The following is a 24,131-nucleotide window of genomic DNA, read 5'->3' as shown; positions in this document are numbered from 1 at the left end:
TTTAGGAATCAATACTGGAATTGTGTACCTAGGCTGTAATTTATCAAAACATCTCCAAGTATTTTACAGGGGAGTACGTGAGTGCCCTAATTTTACAAACGAAGCAGTTGATGGCTGTAAACTGCTTCTTAGCCATGGTCTAGGGCTGTGTTTGGGTCAGGAGGGAGAGAACCGCAAACAACATGATGCAAGGCTGGTGCGGGCTAGTTGGATAATGGTGACATCTTATGCATTAGAAGGCTATCGATAAGTCTCATTACCACACAGCCATTGGGTACAGAGCTGACCGCTGAGCCACACCAGACCAGGAAGTATGCCAAGGAAACAATCAATAGAAGATATATTACTGAAAGTTAATATTCTGCTGCTGAATTATTTTTATCGATTTAGGGATTGTGAAAATGGCCTTAGATAGTTTTATGAACAAAAAGCCTTTGTATTTCTTGAGTAGAAGACCAAAATAACAGAGGAAATCCCATCGCTAACACAAAACCTTGAAACATGGCCCAGGAAACAGAACACTTATCGTCTGTCCTCAGGAGAGCCCCTGCCTATGTTCACTTAGAGAGGTGGGTTATCCTGCAGAGCCACACGGGTACAGCTTCATTGCCATGGTCAAATCTTGGCTCCGATAGAACCTGTGTTTAGGAAATAATCAGAAGAAACATTAATAGCGTAATCTACAAAGCGGAAAAATAGAAATGCTTGCATCGTGTGAAGTGGGTCAGACCGTTGAATTAGGGAGTTGTAGGGCTGAGGGTGAATGTGTGGATTTTGCACATTTGGGAGTAAAAGGCTGTGGTTTGCTTAGATGGACAGCTCTTCTGCATTGCCCTTGGTACGTAGTAACGCTGTGTGCTGCGGGGCGCTGTCAGTGGGTTTTGGGAGCTGGTGCTCTTGACAATGTGTTGTTACCTGCTCCTGCTTCCTTCCGTTCCCATCTTCCCTATTCTCTCCTTTTCCTTCTGAAGTCACCACCTCTCTTGCAGTTTAGAAGTGTATTATTTATGGGAAATAAAAAGTTAGTGCTGATAAGAAGCAGCATCACTGGGGCTCAGTTTGCGCATCACTAAAATGGAGCATTTGAAACACATGGTTTCCAGCTCCGAAGTGGAATGTTTCTAGGATTCAGCTAAGACTGACCTTTCTTACGGAAGCATTTCCTGGAAAGTGTTAATGAGAATGCTATTGCATTCCAAGAGCTTTGAGGAAATCTAATTCCTGACAAAAAATATTCTTAGGAAATCTTGCTCAATATATAGTTATTAACTTTTTATCACCTTGTGGGGAGCTTTTCATCTCAAGACTTTTCTATTAAATTGAAAAAATTGTGTTTGGGATGCATTTTCACAAAATATGTATCGCAATTATAGAGGAATGTTCACATTTGCTGATTCTGGGTATAAGCATGTTTATTCTTCCAACTTTACTGGAGGTTTGAAAAATTTTAAACTAAAACATTGGAGAGTAAAACCAGACAAGTGTATTTTTCCCTCCTTCAAGGAAACTAAGACAAATGAAAGGAAACAGTTTATTAACTGAGATTTCCACAGTCATACAAGAGTGTAGTGGAAGAACCAGAAAGAGATTCCAGCTGTTCAGTTGCCTTTCTTGTACTTTTCGGCCATCTCTGCTCCCTTAGGAAAGGCAGATGCAGGAGAATTTCCTCCAGGTGCAGCTTCTGAACAGAATATCTCTGAGGCTTGCAACATTGCCATGTATTTTTACTTATAAATTATCCAAATGGGAAAAGCAGGAGATTGGTGCTTAAGTGTCAGTTTTATAAAACTGCTAATTACATGGCATTGAGTAGATATTTCACCTAATGAGAAGAAATAGGTGGTTTTAGCTCTGAACCTGGAATTTTTATTTCTGACAGCTTGAAACAGAAAAATGAGTCCATGGGAAGTAGTATTTAGTTGTGAAAGAAGGAATGTTAGATGCAAATCTAGTAGTTTGATGGGGAGACAAAATAAGAATTGCATGCTGCACTCTTACATTGCTTTCAGAATTGTTTCGTTGGAAGGTTACTGGGAACATGAGATAGTGTGATAAGGTCTTTAATTATCCTGCTTGTCTGTCATCTCTGGAAAGTTAGGAGAGAGGAGTTGAACACTTTCTGCTTCACCTGATCCCGGGGACCTGTGTGGGTTAAGAGGAGGATGGGCCTCCAGAGGCCACTTCTCAGGAGCAGACAGTGCTGTTCTGTTCCTTCTCTCTCCCCTGGGACCTTAGGGAAGGAGATATTTTTCAGTTTTGTGATGTTACCTGGCCTAGTAACAAATTATGAAATCAGAATAACCTGTTTATGATCAACATGTACTTCAAACATTTGGAAAAAGTAAAGAATTGCTTACTGTGCCTCCTCAGTGCCTCCTCGGTGCTAGGGAGCTCTTCGATGCTGGGTCATCAACGTGGGAGGGAGGTGATCACTTTCATTATGGCCTCGGGCAAGCATTTTCCTGTTGTGGGGCTTTTTTCACCTTTGGCTACCTCCCTTGCGCCTAATCAAGTATGAGGAGCAGCCACAGATATGTAAAAGAGGCCAGCACTCCCTTCTGGCTCATTCAGAGCATCACCTTCTAGAGCACCTTTGATGGGACAGGCTCCGCATTTCTCATTAGATGATCCTCTGAAATATATTTCTTCTGATCTTCATCTCCAGAGACGAGGTGAAATGCACTGATGAAGGTGGTAGTTTGTCCACTAGGTGGCACATCAGCAAATCTCCTTTGCAAGGGATGGAGGTAAAAATATTGGGGATTTTTAAAAAGATGTATCCGTCAGGCATGTGAGATAAAGGTATGCCCTACGTGCAAGGTGATTTGCTAAGTCAACTGGGGGAAGAAAACATTCTAATTCTCTCATTGTAACAAAATTGCCAGGAAGAACTTTTTAAATGCTAATAGACTTGTTGAAATTAAAAAGCTTTATGATGCATCCTGGAGATTTTTTTTTCCCCACAAAAGTTGGGCTGCAGATCACTGCTGCAAGTAAGAGAATGCTGTTAATCTTGCTAGCATTCTGAGTATATAAAATAACGTATGGAAGATGTTTAGACATCCTAGGTTTATATGTTTGAATTATGTTCTGAAAATGGTGCATACTTGAGCTAGAGGGATTCCTACCAGTAACTTTTTAAAAAATTAGTGGAACATGTTAGGTATAACTTACATTTGAAGGAATAGACTTCATGTTGCTAGGATGCATTATCAGTAATTCTTATTGCATGCACAACTAAACATAGCTAAGTGAATAACTCCATGCTGAGCACATATTAGTTATGATTTTTATACCAAAATGTTTAAAAATACTTCTTTAGAAGCATATAAAGGAAGTGACATTTCTATTTCTTAATCCAAGTATCCCTTCTGAAAACTGAGCAGTAAAATTAGTAACATATTCCCGCCTTATCTGAGGCTTGACTTTCTGTGGTTTAAATAGGTGAATACAATACAGTATTTTGACAGATTACATTCACATGACTTTTATTACAGCATAGTTATAATTGTTCTATTTTATTGTTAATCTCTTACTGTACCTAATTTATAAATTAAACTTTATCATACGTATGTATATATTTTAATAGAAAAAAACAGTATATATGGGGCTTGGTACTATCTGTGGTTTCGGGCATTCACCAGGCATCCTGGAACTTATCCCTGGAGTGTAAGGGGAGACTGCTTTACTTGTATTTCAGAAGACAAATAACGTTTTTAAAAAATTCTGCTTTCTGGTAAAGCATTCAGATTTTATTTTATTTTTCCCCCTAAAGAAATTGGTATTATTTCTGACGGCTTAGGGTATTGCCTTACAAATAAGAATCAGATTTAATTTATTAGGTTTGTCTGTAGGTAAAACAGGATACATACATCCTTTTGAATCCAGTTTTCTTTAGAGGACAGTTGAAGTGTACAATTAACAGGCTCCTCACAAATGTCCTTCCTGCTGTCCCAGAGGAGAGTGGTGACAGGTTTTCAGGGTTGTCAGGTAAAGTATGGAATCATCACCAGGGTTCAGGTGGCATTAGAGAAACCTCAAGGAGGAAAAGAAGGAGGAACCTGTTAGCTTTTAATAATTGAGTCATGTAATGTCTTCAGTAAAGCCAGGATAGACAGGACTTATCCAGTTCACTGAACTTCAGTTTTAGAGGAAGATTGAGGAAAAGTGCCCTGCCATTCCATGCAAATGCTAGTCTTTGGTGAAAAGAGATTAAAAATATTATTTTATGGCATGCTTGTCTAACCCGCAGCCCAGGACAGCTTTGAATGCAGCCTAACACAAATTTGTAAACTTTCTTAAAACATTATGAGATTTTTTTTTGTGATTCTTTTTTTTTTTAAGCTCATCAGCTATTGTTAGTGTTAGTGTATTTTATGTGTGGTCCAAGACAATTCTTCTTCCGATGTGGCTTAGGGAAGCCAAAAGACTGGGCACCCCTGTTCACGGCCACAGGAATCAGTGCTTCCTTTCCCTCTGTTTCTCATCAATCACCTCTCTCATCCCCTCACCTTTCCTCAAGTTTTATAATCATTTATGATAAATATTACAGGAACATAGTAGGAAAGTCTTTTAGGTATTTGAGCTGTTTTATGTAAGAGTGTAGTAAGCAGAAGGAAATTATACTCTGCGAACCTGGAAAGAGAGAAAAGGACAGAATTTGTGGGGTCTGGTTTTGTAGATCTGTACAGGTATCAAAGTCCAGGATGGTTTGAGGTTGGAGAGAATGGCTGCCTTTAGGAGTCAGGCCCACTGTACCCCGGCTGCCATCACACTGCATTTTCAGCTCCATTACCCATGTTTGCCTTTGCACATGCGGCTCTCTGGGCTTGGCATTCTTCCCCCAGCTCCCCATCCATCCTCTACCCCACTTAGAATTTCTGCTTCCATTAGACTTGGGATTTCTAAACTTGTCTGCACTTTGGGATCACCTGGGGTGACTTCAGAAACTACTTACTTCCAGAGATTGTGATTTAATTGGCCTGTTTGTGGCCTTAGTTTTTTTGAAATTTATAAAAGACCCTCCAGTGATTCTAATGTGCAGATAAATTTGAGAACTACTGTTTTGGACTCTGTTCCCCTCGTCTCTCAAACCTACCCTTACTCTCTACCCACCCTTCTGAGTTATTCCCTTCCTCGGTGCTTCTGCCCCACCAGCACCTGGAGTATCTTGTCCTGGGTCTCCACTTATCTCCTTGTATTTTATTTGTTTATCCATGTGTCTTGCGACCCCATGACTGCATTCTGGTGGGACTGAGCCTTTTTCCTCTTTCTATTCTTAACATCTATCATAATGCCTGATTCATAGTAGATATTTAGTGATTGGCTTTTGAATCAAGGGGATAAAACAAAATAGTAATACAATGATTTAAACAAATCGGTTCATGTACTTCTGACTCAGGGCATTTTTATTGCCCAGGTAGATATTTCTCCTTTACTTGAAAAACCATTGACTCCCTAATCTCCTGTCATTGCTTAAAGCAATGATAAGTATATAAAATTAAAGAGGAATATGTTCTGTTGTGTGGTATTAGCTTGAGTCACAAAAGCCAGCTTTAGATAAGGGGACAAAGAGGGCTAAGCCTATATTCAATAAAGCTCAAGGAAGTGAGAGTAAAGTGCTGTCAATTTCTAACAAAATAATTCCCCATTGCCTTACTTAAAGAATATTAATTTATCTAATTGATGATAATCTGGTCAATTTATTATAGCATTAAAAATGCAAATCAGTTAATATACCAAAATATTCATTGTCGTGCCTGAGAATTTTTAATTTTTATTTTATTAGGTGATAATGGGAGGCATAATTGTGAATGTTTGATTCTGGCAAAATACATTTAGTTTCTGTGAAACACATTGTGCATTAATGATATCGTTAAGATTAATGAATATAAATGAATGAGCTGGGGATTTCAAACAGAACAGAGGGACTTTATATCAGTGTATAAAACTTGAGATAGATTGCCTTGATTTTTAAGGATAATGTGCTAGAGCCCCTATTAAATTCTTATATAAGCTAGAGAGAAAATAAATCCAAGAAGTTAAATCAACTTCCAGAAGGATCAAACTTCTTAAACGTCTACTGTCATTTTTTGGAAGACTGCTGTAAATGGATTTTGGTAAAAGAAAGCCATCCTTAAATTTTACTTTAAGAGCTATTTTAAAGACAACTTTTAATAGTAGTTTCCAGGTCCTGTATACATAAGAGTGCATGTACATTTTGGTTATAAATCATTGCTCATTTAAATTAGATATGACTTTAGGGTGTTCTTGTATCTTCCAGATGTTCTACCATAGACATCTATTACTTTTATAATTTTAAAATGTTATTAAGAAAACTAGGCATATGTTTGCTTTTCTTGAACTAAGAGATGGAGAAAGGCAAAAGAGAGAGCAGCTGCTCATCAGGGTCTTAGGGAAGAGCCATGGACTCAATGTATACCTTGACCCCAAGAATCACATGGTATTTTGAGTATTGATGCTCGACTCTGTGGTTTTGTAGTATAAAGAGAAATTTTGCCACTAAAAATAAAAAAAAAACAGAACAGATTGCACTATGGTCTGTGCCCTTGTAGTTTAAACATTGTAATTCCCACATCCTCTTGCTCAACTAGATAAATACAAATACTGTGTCCTCAGGTGGTACTTAATGTGACTTCTTCCTATGTATATCTCCTTGGTCTGATCTTCACTTAATGCTTCTGTTTCTCCCACTGTATGCATATGTATGTGTGGGTATGCACACATTTGGTTTTTTATTTGTTTGTGTGTCTATCTGAAAGTTCTGCAGGGCAGTGCTTGCCCTTGGATTGCTGCTGCAGTGGTGATGAGAAGGACGAGGAAAGTGCAGGAAGAAGGGGAGGTGTTCGGGAACATGGTGGCCACCTCGGCCCTTCGTTCTGGCCTACAAAGCCTGAATTCTCTTGTTAGCTCTGCCTTTTTTACTATTTTCATGACCTTGGGCTCTTCTTGGAACCTCATTGTCTCACTTTCCTCATTGGTAAATTGGACCAGTCTCTTTTCTTTCTACTTCTCAAGAAACTGATGAGGATTAATGAGATAGAATCTGGAGCCCATTTTGTGTTAAAAAGAGTTAAGGGATGCTAGAAGACGGAGTTAATGTCATAGAGAAGGGGAACACACATTGCTTACCGTGTGATGTGATAGAGTCTCAGGGAGCACTTCTCTTTCAACTGTTAACTGTTAACTAGTTGGCAGGTGGCAGCCTCATTTCTATTTGTGTCTGAAATGGATGACATGTTAGTGCAGGGTGATAGAAAGTCAAACCAAATGTAGGGACTGGTGGAATGACGAGCAAGATTCATGGGGGAACATCTAGCCTTCTGCATTGCTACCTGAAAGAAACTTAGCTATTTAAAAAAAATAATTTATATATACCTCTCAAACCTATTTGGCTGCTCAATATTTGTGAAAGTCACCAGAAGTGCTTGGCTATGTGTGTGTAATGCAAACAAGATCAGAGTGAAGCTTGTGGTCAAAATCTCAGAATTCATTTAACGTAATGCCTCTAGGTAGACTAAGGCTGAAGACATGATCTTAAACTTAGGGTTTAAAATAGTCAGCTTGCACAGGCGCTTCAGATCTGTGTTGTAATGCCTGTCAATATAAAAACACAGATGTAAGAAAGAATGCTTGATTAATTCACATGAGGGATTCCATACTAATTTTAGTTAACATGTATGTCTTTGGTCAATCATATTTTAAATTCCAGGGTGACCAGCTTGGTTTTTCTCCTTAGAAAATTTTCCAGAGTTTTTTCCATTTTGTGTTTACATTTTTTTTTTTTTTTTTGACAAGTTTGGCTAGGCAACAGTGCATTTAACCTAGAACTTAGCTTCTCCTCACTGTGGGATTTTTTTTTTTTTTTCAACAGGGTCTCACTCTGTCCCCCAGGCTGGAGTGCAGTGGTGCAATCTCAGCTCACTGCTGCTTAGATCTCCCAGGCTCAATTGATCCTCCCACCTCAGCCTCCCAAGTAGCTGGGACTACAGGCACACAGCACCATACCCAGCTAATTTTTGTGGGGTTTTTTCTTCTAATTTTTTTTTTTTTTTTTTTTTTAGAGATGGGGTTTCAAACTTCTTAAACATTACAAACTATGTTGCCCAGGCCTGTCTCGAACTCCTGGGCTAAAGCAATCCACCTGCCTCAGCCCCTCAAAGTGCTGGGATTATAGGTGTGCGTCACTGCACTCAGCCACTATGGGATTTTTAAATACATGTATAGCCTGAACGTGCTTTTCTAATCTCTGATGTAGTAGCTATACTTGGAATATAGAGTACAAAATTAAAAAAATAATATTTTTCCTTGATCTTTTATCTCTAGGTATATCTTTTCACTTTAGGGATAATTGTAGGAATCTGTGTTTCAGAAGCTCATAAAATACTTAGATGATGCCAGTAGTATTATCTTCAGTAAATATACATGTTAACATTAGAGTTTCTAAAGCTTTTGCAATTGATAGGTATCATACAATGACAATACTGCCAACATCACTTCACTCATCTATTCTCTTCTTAATCTATATATTAATATGACATATGGGACTTTGCTAAATATTAGTTCATGGTCCCAGCGTTAGCTGTGCATCATTTAGACATGAAGGGACATAATTGAAAAAATATATATTGGAGCTATTTCCAATTGTCAGATCTTCATAAACACTCTCGTATGAAAAAAATGAAGTTCTATTACCCAGTTTTATTAGAAATGCTATATTTTGTTGGATTCGTGTGTTTGCAAAGTAGAGAATATTTTCCTGCTGTGATTGATGTTAGGGCATTTATGAGGATAGTCTGCTATATTTCATATGTATATAAGGGTGTCATTGTTAAAATGTTCAAAAGAAAATTATGTATGTGATTTATATTTTATTATTTCCTCCTAGGATGTAATTTTTTCAATACCATGATTCCTGTCATATTGTCAGTAGTGATTTGATGGCTAATATGCCAGAAATAGTAAGAGAAAAAAAAGATGACGCAAACGTCAAGGCAATATAGCTTTCTTGTGAAAAGCCTTAAGCAAAATCATGCATGTTACGTTGTAGAAATCACCAATCGCATACATTTAAGAAGTCTTCAGGATTGCAGGTGGGAAGGAAAACTGAACACAGGAAACATGGGATGCGGCATATTTCATAGGCATATGCTTGCTACTGACCCCACCTGCAATTTTTGCTAAATGAAATGTGTTTTAGAAAATGCTACTCTGGATAAATTCAGACTTTGGCGTATTATCAGTGGGAAGGTGTTAGACCCTCTCTTTTCTTTGGAGTGGGAAAAATTCCTGCTTTCCCTGGAAGGCAGACTGCCCCTTGTTTTAGTCTTTCTGACAGGTTTAAAGTCTGTTTTATTTGGTGAGAAAAAGACATATACAGTACATGTCTGCTGTTTCTTTACCTTTGTTAACTTTAGAGGTTAGAACTTTATTTTAAAATTTCAAATGACTATTTTAAAATATAGGGAAAGAAAATCTGTGGTTTTGGTATTTGTTCCTGAGTGTAATATCTCCTGGTACTTTAAATACTGTGGAACCTGTTTCCAGGTGTCATTTTACTTTTGAGTTTTGATGACACTGGTAATTAATATCTGGTTCATTTGTATGTTACTTTAATGAATAGTAAATATTCCTAAAGAGTAGCCATTAATAACAGCAGGCAGTAATATTGTAATATTATGGCATTAATTTTATATGGTAATAAAGATTCGTGTCAACCTTAGCTAAGGATTTAACCTGTTCTCAGAGTGAACATTAATGCTGTAGTGTGTGTTTTAGGCACGTGAGGCTCAGCTCATCACTGGTTTCTGAGCTCTGCTGTCTGACTTGGGTGTTGAGGAGGGGCTGATGGGAAACCTCGGTGCCCTCCTCAGCCTTGAGCATGTTCAGGGCAGGATCCTTGAAGCCAGGAAGGTAGCTGAGCAGCTGTGTGAAGCAGATGCTTGGTGAGATGGTAATGGCCTGGAGGAAGATGGGGAGGGTTGGGAGACAGGACTGTGGGTTCAGTAGGGAGGGACCAGGTGTCCCCAGTGAGGGGCATGGGCTGCCCTTACCTTGAGGGCAGTGAGACCAGTTTCTCAATTTCCCAGAAGGTTGCCTCTTCTTCACTTCCCCAGCTTCCTGATGATAAGCCCATAATATTTTCATTTTACAAATGAGAAACCAGAGCTCAAGGAAGTTCAGGGACTTGCCCAGCCTACCGAGTTTCTCTTTGGCAAAGCCTGCATGGGGACTGGCTCTCAAGACCTGGTACTTCTAAGTACACTGGGGAGGCATGGCTTCCAGGAAATCAAGGCAGATGTCAGAGTTGGGGTTTTTCCTCCTTTCTTCCCAGAACTGCTCAGAACAGAGTGAGCCGCCTTGCCCTGAGTCATTTCACCTTAAAGGAAAGAGAATTAAGGAGTTGCCTTCAATGGTAAGTTCCAGAAAAAGCATCAGACTAGAAAATGAAGAGCTGCCAGAACCCCCGCAAGTTAGCAGGGATGTGTATTATGCCTGGCATGGCAATGGAAAGGGTGCTCTTGGTTTTGTGGAATCCACTTGATTGTAAATAAATGTGTTATATTTAGGACTGTATAATTTTGAAGTCAGAAGGATGAAGAGTTGTTCAAACTCAGAGTGGAGGCCCAGAGACATTTAAGAGGAAAGTAGAAAGAAGCCTGTTTCTGACCAGCCCTCTTCCTCCACCCCTCCTGCCGGGGGGGGTATCTCTAGTTTCCCCTCTAAAGTAGCTGGGGCCCTGCTGCTTTTCTCTCTTACAGGCACATGGCTCAGAGAATTGGGGATTCAGAATGTTCTTTCTGGTGTTCTGACCATTGACAACTTATGATATGCTCATTTTTCCTTAGGAGCTAAAGGATCTGACACCTTTCACATTATTAATTCACTTTGAAAGCACTGTTTCCTTCTTTGTTTAGCCTCCAAGAGGCAGTAGAGCATGGTGTTAGGAGCCCAAACTCTGGAGTCAACCTGACCAAGATTGGTATCTTATCCCAGCTGATATGGTTTGGCTTTTTGGATATGGTTTGGATTTTTTTCAAATTTCATCTTGAATTATAATCTTCATAATTCCCATGTGTCAAGGGAGAGATCAGATAGAGCTAACTGGATCATGGGGGCAGTTTCCCCCATGCTGTTCTCATGATAGTGAGTGAGTTCTCATGAGATCTGGTGGTTTTATAAGGGGCTCTTCCCTTCTCACTTGACACTTCTCCTTCCTGCCATGTCGTGAAGAAGGTGGCTTGCTTCCCCTTTACCTTCTGCCGTGATTGTAAGTTTCCTGAGGCCTCCCCAGCCATGCTGAACTGTGAGTCAATTAAACCTGTTTCCTTTATAAATTTTCCAGTCTCAGGCAGTTCTTTTAGGTATTATGAAAATGGACTAATACACTACTTCTACCTTGGCTTGGCTGTGGAATCTAAGGGAGTTATTTAACTTCTCTGAGTGTTGATTCCTCATCTGTGAAATGGGGATTATAATGGTTCTTCACTTATGTGGTGAGGATTTGATGAGATGATACATATAAAGTACTTACAGCAATGACTGGCACGTAATGTGATCAACAAATGTTGGCCTTTGTTTTGTTTTGAGACTGAATCTTGCTGTGTCACTCGGGCAGGAGTGCAGTGGCGCGAGCAACCTGCGCCTCCTGGGTTCAAGAGATTCTCATGCCTCAGCCTCCTGAGTAGCTGGGATTACAGGTGTGTGTGCTGCCACATCCCACTAATTTTTATATGTTTAGTAGAGATGGGGTTTCACCATGTTGGTCTCGAACCAACATGTTCGGCTGGTCTCGAACTCCTGACCTCAGGTGATCCACCTGCCTCGGCCTCTGAAAGTGTTGGGATTACAGGTGTGAACCATGGTGCCCGGCCGGCCATTGTTATTAATATTTAGAAGTGAAACATGTGGGAAAATAAAGTACAAAAATTAAGAAGGAATTTAAATGTAGACACTAATCTCACAGCTGTGTTGCTCTTTGGCATTCAAGATATGATTATAATCACAATAATGGATGTATGTATTTTCATGAATCATCTGTTTCTCCTTTGTAATCTTTTATGAGCTAATACAACATATTCATTGGCCACTGGCAGCTATCTATGAATGGAAAGAAGTAATCAGTGAATGAATGGAGATATTCATCCACTTGGCCATATTGACTTACCTCTGAATGAACACTTACAGAGACATATGAACCCTTGGTCTGTTGTCTACAAGTAACCAACGGAATATTTACTTTATGGCTGTCTACCTTGTTGAGAAGTAGTGATCACGGTCACACTTAACGCAAGAAGATGTTTAGGAGAGATCCCACCCCAGATTGTAGTGATGGTATTGGAAATCACATTCCTAGCACACCCAGAACTCTGACTGGTGGGACGAGGGACAGGGCAACACAGTGGCACTCCTCTCTGTCACACTCCTCTGTCACTCTTCCTTCTGGCTAGTGTGGCGGGAGAAACAACTTTACCAGAGGACGATCCTCTCCACTGCCCTCCGACTTCAGCTCCCATCGCTTTTGGATAGGCAGTTCAGCGAGAGCTGCTGGATGGGGCTGGATTAGGCCAGTGGAATGGAGTGGGAACTCCTCAAATGTTCCTCACAGCAGTTCCTCGATGAACATTTCAGTTAGTGAAGAATGGGTAACGTCGGAAGATTTGTTTACTTTGGGGTAACCAACACAGAACTAGTGAAGAGAGGTAACTTATTTCTAAGTACAGTCATGCGTCACTTAACAAGGACATGTTCTGAGAAATGTGTTGCTAGGTGATTTCATTGTTGTGTGAACATCATTGAGTGTACTTACACAAACCTAGATGGTATAGCCTATTGCTCCTAGTCTACAAACCTGTACAGCATGTTATTGTACTGAATACGTAGTCATTTGCAACACAATGGCAAGTATTTGTGTATCTAAACATAGAAAACATACCTGAAAAATACAATATAAAAGATATTTTATATCTGTATAGGGCACTTATGAATGGAGCTTGCAGGATTGGAAGTTGCTGTGGGTGAGTCAATGAGTGAGTGGTGAGTGAAAGTGAAGGCCTCCTACATTACAGTGCACTACTGTAGACTTTACAAATAATGTACACTTAGGCTACACTGAATTTATAAACAATATTTTTCTTTATTCAGTGATAAATTAACCTTAGCTTACTGTAACCTTTTTACTTTATAGACTTTTTAATTTTAAAAACTTTTAAATTCTTTCGCAATATCACTTAGCTTAAAACACGCATTATGTGGCTGTAGCAAAATATTTTTTTCTTTAAGCTTTTTTCTATTTAAAAATGTATTTTTTAACTTTTTAACCTTTTTTGTTAAAAACTAAGACACACACACACACACACACACACACACACACACACACACACACACACACACAGGCCTAGTCCTACACAGAGTCAGGATCATCAAGGTGTCATTAGGCAAAAGGATGTCTTCAGCGCTATTACGATCTTATGGGACCACCATCATATATGTGGCCCATCATTGGCTGAAATGTCAGTATGTAGCACATGACTGCATGTGAAAAATATCTGGCCGTGTAAATCAGAGGAGAACCCATATCCTTGTACCAAACATCACCGTGGACAATATTACAAAATCTCAATGTACGCTTTTTTGAAATGTGTTCAACCAAACGTTTTCTTTCCCCCTGGTTTTTCTCAGTTGGTATTTGGAATTGTTTTTGTTTCTGTAAACCATTTAATTGCAATAATTCTTAAAATTTAAATTTGACCTTTATTACAGTGACCATGGATTTTGAGTATTCCAGGAAGTAAATTATGCCTATAATAGAGTGGGCATGTGGTGTATCCATACAAGTAATTTTTTTAAATGAAATACTGCAAAGCCCCTGGCTTTAGATTACAATTAATGACAAAGCCTACCAGATTTTATGATTTGAATACACATGTAAAAGCAATACATATTGAGGCTGGTACTTTGTGAATTGACTCACAATATTGTGAATATATTCCATGAAGGTATAAAATCACAGGAAAAATGAGTTTATTAATGGAAATTAGGCTAGATCCTGATTATTACCTGTGAATAGTGTCATCATTTGAAGTTTTTATTGCATTTTAACACATGGCTTATCTTGATGAGAAAATATATAGCAAAGGGTAAATGTAGCAATTTTCCTTTTACTATTCCCTCCGCTAAGCCATTATTGCTTGATGTTATTTTTCAGCAGCCTTTCATTTTTGTCCCAAATGTTTTTGCCTCTGGCTGGTTTTATTTCTTTAAAATGTATGTGTATCACTTCTCAAAATGATACATTTTGACAGGTAATCGATATTTTTTCATACTAGATTTGATGGTATGATGGTCATAATCCTCATTTTAGACTTAGTTAATGGTGGAACACTCACTTAGATTTTATCTCAAAATATTCCTTTGTTAAGAAACATACTTTTTGTCCTTAGCCAGATTCCTATTTATCACTCCCACCACCTCCCAAACACCTCGAGCTGCAGAGTGCCTAAGATGCATGCACGTCAGCTGACATTTTGACAGTGTGTCCTCGAAATGTCTTCTGATAGTACTTCCAACTAGCTTACATGATTGGTCACAGAAAAGATACTTCTGGGCTCTCTACCTGTTTTGTTTTGTTCTCCTGATGACCCGATTTGTGTTTCAAGGGGAAAACTGGTTTGTCCTCCCACCACCCCCCCAATCCCCCGTCTCTTTCCCTGTAGTGGGAACTTGTTGCCCTCCTCTAGACCCTAGTTTTTCTAGAAGGACCAGCACAATGAAGATTGTAGTCCTCAGAGTAGAAGTGTATGTGAGTACACCATGCTTGGCTTTTGCTTTTAAAAATTGAGCTTCTTGGGTCAAGATTTTTTCCACAATCTGTCAGGACTTCCTTTTGCCTCTGTGGGCAGATAGCAATGACACTGTAAGCTGGTAAATATATTCGGAGCTGCTGCCAAGGCTTTGTCTAAAACAACTCTTGACATTCAGGGAACTTTCTGTGCTCCTGTCTCAGGAGGGTGACTTGAGGGAGAAAGCGGGCAACAATTGTCATTCCCTTCATTTTCACTGAAGAGCCAGATTTTCTCTTTGCAGGAACAGATTAAAGTGCAGGTGAGCCTGTGAAGGTTGGGGGTCTGTTCTCCACCAGCATTACAGATTGCCAAAAGATAGAACAAGGCTGGCCCTTTCTCCCTCTCTTAGGTGGTTTTTGTTTCTTTTATTTTTGTCCTTTGATTTAAACAAAAAACGTAGTTTTAAAAATCTTTTTTAAAAATTCATTTGTGCTAGAATTCGTTGATACACTTTGACTTGAAGAATGACCAGTTTTTGTGCTGTATTTTGCTTTAGAGATGATATTACTCCTCCACATATAAGCGAGAGCTAAAAACTCTCTGGGGTTTTTTTCCTTAAGTGGTATCAAATCAACATGCCTAAGTGGAAAAACACCCTGACACCCTTCTCTGCTGGGGTGGCATTTCTTGACAGGCTCCTCTTTGTATGTCTGGAGATATATGCAAAGACCGTTTGGGAACATAAAATGCAATCAATTTTCCTCAGTGGTTAGATTCTTAAATCCCTGAGCTATTTTTAATGACATAATCTAATCAATTGATAGCAAGGCTAATAGTGTGTTGACAGAAAGAGATGGAAAACCAGTGGAATAGCAGGTGAATGGGTAGGGAACCACTAGACACTTCCTTCCCCTCTCCCACATTTAAACATCACTAGATAACTGGGTTAAGTAAAATCTAGGAGTTAGTGATTTTAAAAAATGTTTATACCTGTCTTCCTAACTTTCAAGAAAAATAATTATTCTAATGGATAGAGTGAAAGAGGTCGTTCTTAGACAAAGTACAGTTTGTCCTTGTATCTCTCTCAGGATCAAACTATTCTCTCAATTTAAATATCTTTAGAATAGACACCAAGGAGGAATAATTTATTATGAATTGGTAGTGTCATATGTTGTTACTCCTGTGCCATGCCAGTAATGAAAACTTAATATTCATCTCTTGGTTGCTTTCAATTGAAATAAGATGAGGATGAACGGAGTAAACAAGCTGAAACAGACTGTGAAATTGCACGATGGGAATTTTTTTTTTTAGCTGCTTATAGACTATACATAGGTTAAATATTCCAACTAATGATGGCTCTTAGAATCCCCTCCACCCCACCTTTTTACATTTTGGTCAGGTATCAGCAGAACTAAGTTATTATCATGAGGGAAATTAAACTGTTTCTGTCTTTGGGCTAGTAGGAACTGACGGGCAGGTATTTATGTAAATGAATGGGCTTTCATGCTGGGAGGTGTAAAGGGTTTGGTGGCTGGAGAGCAGCTGCCCTGAGCCCTCCGTTTTCAGGTTTGCAGGCAGCATGTGTGTTCTGCTACATTTTTGTTTTCTTTGATGCCTTTGGAAGAGATGAGCGCCAGGCATAGTGGTGCTGCTTGGCTGACCAGCTGTGCCCTAGTTTTTCACCATCCCAATCAGCGGCTGCCTTTTACAGAGGTGTCTGTCACCACTGATTTACTTAGCCACTGTGACCTTATAGTTGCTTCAGATGGGGCTTGACCCAAAGCTACTGCCGAAAGCCATTTAGTGGTCTCCTGAAATGCCACAGCCAGCATTTTGAAGAAGAGAAAACAAGGATCTCACGATTTCCTGTCTAATAGCAAGAGCCTCCTCCACCTGGATAAATGCATTAGGTGTCTGAGCCCACTTGCTGCTCTCTCCCACCGAACTGCAAGCATCCATGATCTCCGAAGTTGCTGGAGTGAATAACTAAGCTGGACCAGCTGACTCCGGGCTCCAATCAGCTAGAGCGTGATGTAAGTGTTTAGCAGCTGCCGGGCTCTGAATTAGCGTGCTGAAGTAGAGGTAGTACAGCATGGCTAGACTGTTGTGAGAGGCTCAGAGAAAGCAGAGGGTGAGATGGATGAGTCCAGCATTCTAAGACGAAGAGGGCTCCAGGTAGGAGACTGCTCCATTCTTGACATGTAGCATTGTCAGTGGCCAGCCATTGAGGATTTCAAAGTTCCCTTGTCATTCCTTTACTGGGCACGAATATGTGCATAATTCTTAGTATCTACATGGCAACGCTATACGGAGTTTCTGGTTACAGGTATGACACATCACAGGGTTCAGTGAGGAAGCTGCTTTTGTCAGAGACAATAGATACGACTTTTAGTTTGACACTTTGGTGGTTTGTTTTTCTACTGGTTATTCAAGAATAGTTAAATTGTGGCTGGCAGTGACAGCTGATGCACTGATCTGGCATGCTGTCAAGTGTCTGGGAAGTCTGTCGAGGGGTAGCAACTCCTTTCAATTCTGGGAACACAGGACTCAGTTTTGTGTCGGGATCAACCTCCGCTCGGCGGCATCTGTCTGATCGCCTTGCAGTTGTGTGCAGCTGCTGGGAATTTTCCCCGTCAGTGAAATGAAAGTTTTTGCTGGCAGCTCAAAGTTTGCTGTAATTTGTTTATGTTGAGATGAGAAAAGATATGTAACTCACTGCCTTGCTTTTTTGTACCCAAGTTTCTCTAATGAAATTACTCTGACTTTATTGTACAAATACATTCTGAGTTAAAACTTGGCAAATCAGAAAACTTGGAAAAAACAACAACAACAAAACATCTGCTTGGCAGTTTATAAGTTTAAGGAAGCCAGAACATAAGTATGTTCAACATTAGTATGGTTAACTCCTGCATAACTCTTTGTCCTGTATATAAGTGATATTTTTCTTTGTGAAAGAATCTAATCATTAGCCATTGTTAAACTCTTATATATTATTTTGATATTTAAAAAATGCTTGGAATACAGAATATACAGCACATTTAGAAATGTTTCCTTAATATTAAGTCTTTGAATTTCAGCTGGTCTAGCTGTCTGCTTTTTGTTCTAAGTATCAGTTATTAATACTAATATTCATATTACTATAATATTAATATTATAGGCAACTAAAGGATTATTTGCAGCTAAACAAAAGAGAGATTAGAGAAGTTGGGGTTACATACCATCTATTGTTCAAACCTAAGTAAACAGACTACCTCCTTAATGAGTTTCAGTGTGGTCATTGTTTTTCAATGCACAGTGTGGTTAGTCACTGCTGTGGATTTCCTTTTCTTTGTTTTCATCACCTCTATAAAGTTCTGGTAATGCACAGCTGTTTGTGTCCACGTCCTCTTTGGGGTCACTTGTTAAATATGGAAAGGCTCTTTGTTAAAAAGATGATTAACTCTGTTAAACTCTGAATAGTTCAGATTATTAGTGACTGGATAGTAATTCTTCTGTGAGTTTTCTCTTTCCTTTAATTCATTTTAAATGATCTGAAAATGTTTTTCAGAAGAAATTCCTTTTTTGAGTTTTTGTTATTTCTGTAATATGTCTATTATCACAACTTCAGAGGAGATAGTTGAAGCATATGGTGCTTGTGAGGGGCATGGATTTCATGGGCCTTTAATTTTAGAAATAAAGGAATCATTATTTTTCATTAATTAAAATAATGGAGCTATTTTCTATTTAAAAGATTTGCTACAAAACAAAGGAATACTTGCTAGTACATTATTAGAGTGCTAGGTTTTTATTGTACTTAATATACTTTTTCTACACCTGCCGTCCTCTGTATAATGGATAAGGAATATTTTCTCTTCTGGATGAGAGAAATCTTCATGCTGTGAAAAATAACAACATAAAAGTGCTTGAAAGTTCTGCCACTTCATGGTTACAACTTTACTGTGGCTTAATACAAAACCTATTTTGCTTTTACTCCCATTGCATCTAACATTTAAAGAAAGACATTACATAGAGTAGCTGTTTTTAGAAATTCCAACGTAAGGAAACTATTTACAGAATACACACTTTATGTATTTGTATTACCACAGATGTCACTGTAGAGTTCGTAAGAGTAACGCCACCTAGTGAATTTAAGAATTAAATTAATTTACAAATATAGATAGCTATGTGGAACATTTGAACCTGCCAATGAGGTATACCTGTGTTAGTAAAGCTAGGCTGAAACCTGCATATCTCTATTCCTGGCTCCAATCCTATGTTGTGAGGTAATCCTGACACACCCTCTTGGTGTCTGTGTATTATTCTGTAAAATGCATACTGTAATATATGACTTTTGAGTGTACTAAATAAGTAGATGGGTAGAGTTGAGTTCTTTAAAGTTAAGGGTCATATAATAAGTGTACTAGCATCTAGGAGGAACCCAATAAATATTGTTGAAAACCAAGGGATGATTTCTATTCTCTATAACATTCCATATCATTGCTTATGAAATGAACTTGTTGTATTTATACACCATGTTTGTTGTCTGAATTTGTCCTTAAGTTAGAACAGTTATCAGTAAACCTAGTAAACATTTATTTACAGGGATCATTATGACAGGCTAATATAGGGGAGTTTACATTATTTTAAAAAGCATCTGTGCATTGAATAGATACATAGTATGTGAGACAAACCAGCTCTTTAACTTAAAGCCCAATGTCAAAAATCTGGAGTATACACTATTCTAATTCTCAAATCTAATTTTACAATAATGTATTATGTGTTTAGTATAAAATGATGCAGTATGTATTTAGGACCAATTTTAAAAAGTTCAGTACCTCTGGTTTTTAAAAACACAAGACTATTGGTGGTGTTTTTAAAATTTGGACTTTGAAAAATTATTTTCAGTCAGAACATATAATTTCTCAAAGCATGACAAGCTCATAAAATGGCAGCACAACTGAGTTGTTCATCTTAAGTGACTGCACTTTTCCATCTTTTCTATGGACTGTATTAATATTTCCAGTACTACTGATAGCACTTCAATCACTGCCTTTGAAATGAGAATGAGAGAAAGCAGCCCCAGTGGTTTCTAGTGTTAGAATCTAGAAAACTTTTCAGATTGCATCTCAAAACATAGGAAATTCTGATGGATGGATGGGCTTGGGCCGACCTTGTACTTGGGGCAATTTGAATTTCTAGACAGGTCTAATTCATCAAGGGATAACTGGTTCCTTTTGGGCCTAATATTCCTCATACGTGGATCATATTTTTTAACTGTCAGGGAAATTAATTGTTTCAGTGATTTCTGTTATATGTTTCTCTTTATTTGTTTTAATGAAAGTATCCCTATCCCTAATGTGATAGATCCTAAGGCTGGAGAACAATGAACAATAGGCATCGTAAGGCAGGCATGACTTACTAAAAGAGAGGGGCATCCCAGAGCGGCTGATGATGCCTTTCCTGCCATCCTCTGGTGTTTTGCTCTGCCTGGTATCATCTTCTCATGATCACCTCCCCACACACACCCCCCAATTAAATATTACCATTTCCATCCACTTCCAGACTCTCACGTGCAGCTAGAATGTGAAAAAATGTTTTCCCCAAATTTCCTCTATGATGCAGTTAAACATCAACGAAAAGCAATGAAATGTTTATTCTTTAGACTTCTAGATCTGTGAGTGTGTTTAGGTTTTTTTTTTGTTTTGTTTGCTTCTCTTTCTTCTAAACCCGACTGCACACCCCCCACCCCTGTCCCCTGCCCTTCCCACCTTATTTAAAACAACAACAAAAAGATAACATTCTTACGCTGGCCTAGGCTCTGATTTTCTGCTGGCCTTGGTCTAGAATTCAATTTTAGGAAGCAAAATAGCAGATAGATTCTTATGTTCTAACTGAGCATCAATCTGCCTCTGTCTCATGGTGCATGAATGTATATTCAAGTCACAATGTCTCAATGTTTCTTCTGTGTCAACCTTAATATAATTATGGGTATGTTTACACTTTACCTGAAATTCAATAGTAGGATCATTACATGGGAGTATTACTCTGTCTATATTCATTTGAAGACTCTGACTGGCTATAGGGAAGAAGTCTAGTTGGAAGATTATAATAGAAACATTTATGATAATATTAATTCATCTTTGGGCTAAAGCACTTTTGTTCTTCAGCAGTTCCAGAAAGACATTGAGACTTCTTTGGGACAGGAAGTATCCAGATGGCAAATGAACTTTTTGCAGTTGTGGGTCCTTAGTTTATTAGATAAATCAATGCCATATCCGAGTGGTGTTTCTTACCCATTGGAGGAGTTCAATTTCTGCCTCTGAAATAGATATAGTACTGTAGTTTCTATTTCCTGATCCTTAGGGGATAAAAAATGGCATGTCCTCAAAATCTTGTGTTCAGAAAAAATTCTATTTTATACTCTAAGAGTTGATTTTAACTGTAAAATAAACAAATTTGTTTACTAGCTCCTCTTTTGCACCTTTTGGCTCTCTGGTGTAATTGTTAATAAACCACAACATTGTCATCTCTGTATTTTGGTCAGTGAAACAGCAATTCTCCAAGTCGTTCTAGTTCCCATCTTTGATTTCTCCATCTCTTGACTCCTGTCACCAAACCCTGTCAATTCTACCATCAAAGTATGTCTAGAGGCTAGGCCTAACTTCTTGCACACCTGGATTTTGGAAATGTCTGGTACCCCACTGAACCCAGACCCATCTCCTATTCATCCTGCTTTTTAGCCCAGAGTCCATATCACTGCCCTGGTGTAAGATCCTCCTATGACTTTTCCTGATCTACTCCAGGGTAGGCTAAAAATGCATACTGTGAGTTTAGCCACAGTCTTCCTTTCAGGTCTCATCTCTAAATCTTTGCCTTCCAGATTCCTGTTTCATAACCTGTTCTCCCAGTGTTTGGAACCTCCAAACTGCATGTATCCCGTTTACCTACAATATCCTTTCTTTATTTTGCACACATTCTTCTGCTTATTAGAGATTAATGTGAATTTTAATTTTCATGAAATTTTCTATATTTACTGCATTCTGTTCTGAACTTGATAATAGTCATGATTTTATTTATTTGCAATCTAATCCTATAACATGCATTATTTTAAATAATTTAAAATTATTTCATGTAGGAGTATGTTACACTGAAACTATAAAACCATTGAGGATTACTGGTTTTAGAGTCAGATATGTGTTCAGTGACATTGAATAGCTCTGTAACTTGTGTTAAGTTTCTTGACCACTCTGAATCTCCATGTCCACGTCTGTAAAATGGAGATAACTAAATGAGGCATTTAAAGATTGAAGGAGATTACAAATCTTTTAGCACAGTGCCTGGCACATTGTACTTAGTTAATCTTAGCTGTCTTCCCTCTGTCACCACTAAGACTTGTACAGCAATTTTAAGTAATTAAATACGGGTATCAGGCAGGGTCCAGGCAATGAAAAGATGGCGTACATGTCTTAGATAATTTGAGAAGAACTTAATAGAGGGATTGTTGTAAAAAGGATGAGCAGGAATTGGGAAAATTTAAGGGATGTTGCAGTACCAGGAGCTAGAAGTGACAGGGAGCCATTACCACCTCTAGGCCTAAAGGGGTGAGAGAGGGAACAGTTATAGAACCCGGAGACAGTGAAGACGTGAGACAGGACCTGTGACCTTAGGTAAAAGGACACAGCCAGTCATATCTGCAGGGAGGTACCAGGAGGTATCTCAACCTTATTTTCTGAACTCTTGTTGTGCTCCCCATTAGCAGAAGCCAGCTTAGACACCAGAGGGAAAGGGAGCCCATGGATGTTGTCCATGCAGGCCAGACTCCGGGGCCCAGCATGGGGTGGAGAGTAGTTCCAGATGGGCAAATGAAGTACACCTAACATGGTTTATAAGGAACACATGCCGGGCTGCCCCTTACTCTTAGCATTTTGCAAGCCAAAGTCAGTGTTCAGGTGTTCATGGCCTACATCACTGGGGCCTGAACAGTTCAGGAATTTGAACAGATTCTAAGCTGCTTTTCATGAAAAGCCATGGCCCCCAGCCATTGCCCACTGTTGTGTGAGATAACATAGACTGACTCTCCAATCAGGCTCTTAATCCTCATGGGAAAATGTTAGTTCATCGCCTTCCATTTTAGTATCTGAAGCACATGGCGCTCCTTTGAATCAATAATGCAGGATACCTGTGCTGCAGGTCGTGCAAGTAGTCTCAATTTTAAATTGCTGTGCTCTACAGATCCTGTGATAGCTTGGCTCAGAGGAGTGATGTGTGAGAGGAATAGCCCAGGAGACCTCTTACCATTTATCTCCTGGATTCCCAGGGGTCTGCCCTACAGCAGGTGCTATCACCGGAATGCAATGCACCTACACCACCCATCTCTGCTCCCCTTGAAACCCCTTACAGAATTACAACTTCACATTATGTCCTTGGCTTTTATTGAGTGTTGCTAAAAGGAATGACTGTGAGAAAACATCTTTGTGCTTTTTGTAAATCTCCCTTTGAAGTCTCATCCATTATGTTGTGCCCTGTCTCTTATATTAGGCCCACATGATAAATTAGCTTAGAATTCAGCACTAAAAAATTTCTCCCTCTCTAGGTGAACCAGTTTACTTCTTTTAATCACATAATGAGAGCTGTGACCTATCCTGTGTCTTTCCATTCTTGCCTTAGCTGTCCAGACCTGAGTTTCATGCTCAGTTGCAATAGCTTTCTAGATAAAATTAGCCACCACTTCATTGTTAATCTTATGGTCCCTTTTTAAGAGTAGTGTGGTTTTATTTATTATATAAAAAAAAAAGTTGCCTCAAAAGATTTCTTACGATGACCCAAAATTTTTGATATTGCATTTAAAACAATAAAATTATTTGAAAGAATGACAAAAGACAAAGGAGACTGAAAGCCCAGCTAATCAATAAACTAGATAAACTATAAAAATTGAGAATTACATGAACTTAAGAAGATCAATATGCATGCAACCACCAATCATTTTGTTGTTAGCACTAGAGCGTAACTAAATAAGATGTTTGAATTTACTTGAAACTTATATTTCAAATAAATTATATGTAACCATAGAGCTTTTTAAAGTGTCTTAGAAATTACTTTTTAGTTTTTGGAAGCAATCAAAGCCATTTTACAGATGTGGACATGGAGATTCAGAGTGGTCAAGAAACTTAACACAAAATTGCCTTCATTGCCATTAAAATCATGCTTTTGGGATGGGTGCAGTGGCTCACGCCTGTAATCCCAACATTTTGGGAGGCCGAGGTAGGCAGATTGCTTGAGCCCAGAAGTTCGAGATCAGCCTGAGCAACATAGTGAAAACTTGTCTCTACAAAAAAATACAAAAATTAG

General features: G+C 38.8%; 1 protein-coding gene across 11 annotated transcripts in view; it reads left to right on the top strand.

Annotated features, from left to right (window-relative positions):
• The window catches only part of MAST4 (microtubule associated serine/threonine kinase family member 4), a 582,575-nt gene that overhangs the window by 224,225 nt on the left and 334,219 nt on the right, over positions 1-24,131 (top strand). For 2 of the 11 annotated variants that reach the window (XM_057302287.2, XM_057302286.2), the window contains exon 1: positions 16,865-16,979. The exons of 7 other annotated variants lie outside the window; for them this stretch is intronic. In XM_057302287.2, the coding sequence (XP_057158270.1) occupies positions 16,941-16,979 (39 nt within the window). In that variant the 5' untranslated portion in view covers positions 16,865-16,940. Of the gene's footprint in view, positions 1-16,844; positions 16,980-24,131 lie in introns of those variants that run through there. 2 more of the 11 variants (XM_055112339.2, XM_057302288.2) reach the window with 2 other exon arrangements.

This window comes from Pan paniscus, chromosome 4 (assembly GCF_029289425.2).
Source record: "Pan paniscus chromosome 4, NHGRI_mPanPan1-v2.0_pri, whole genome shotgun sequence".
Lineage (NCBI taxonomy): Eukaryota > Metazoa > Chordata > Mammalia > Primates > Hominidae > Pan > Pan paniscus.
Note: the sequence above shows the minus strand (reverse complement) of the source record. Positions and strands in the feature narration are given on the sequence as shown.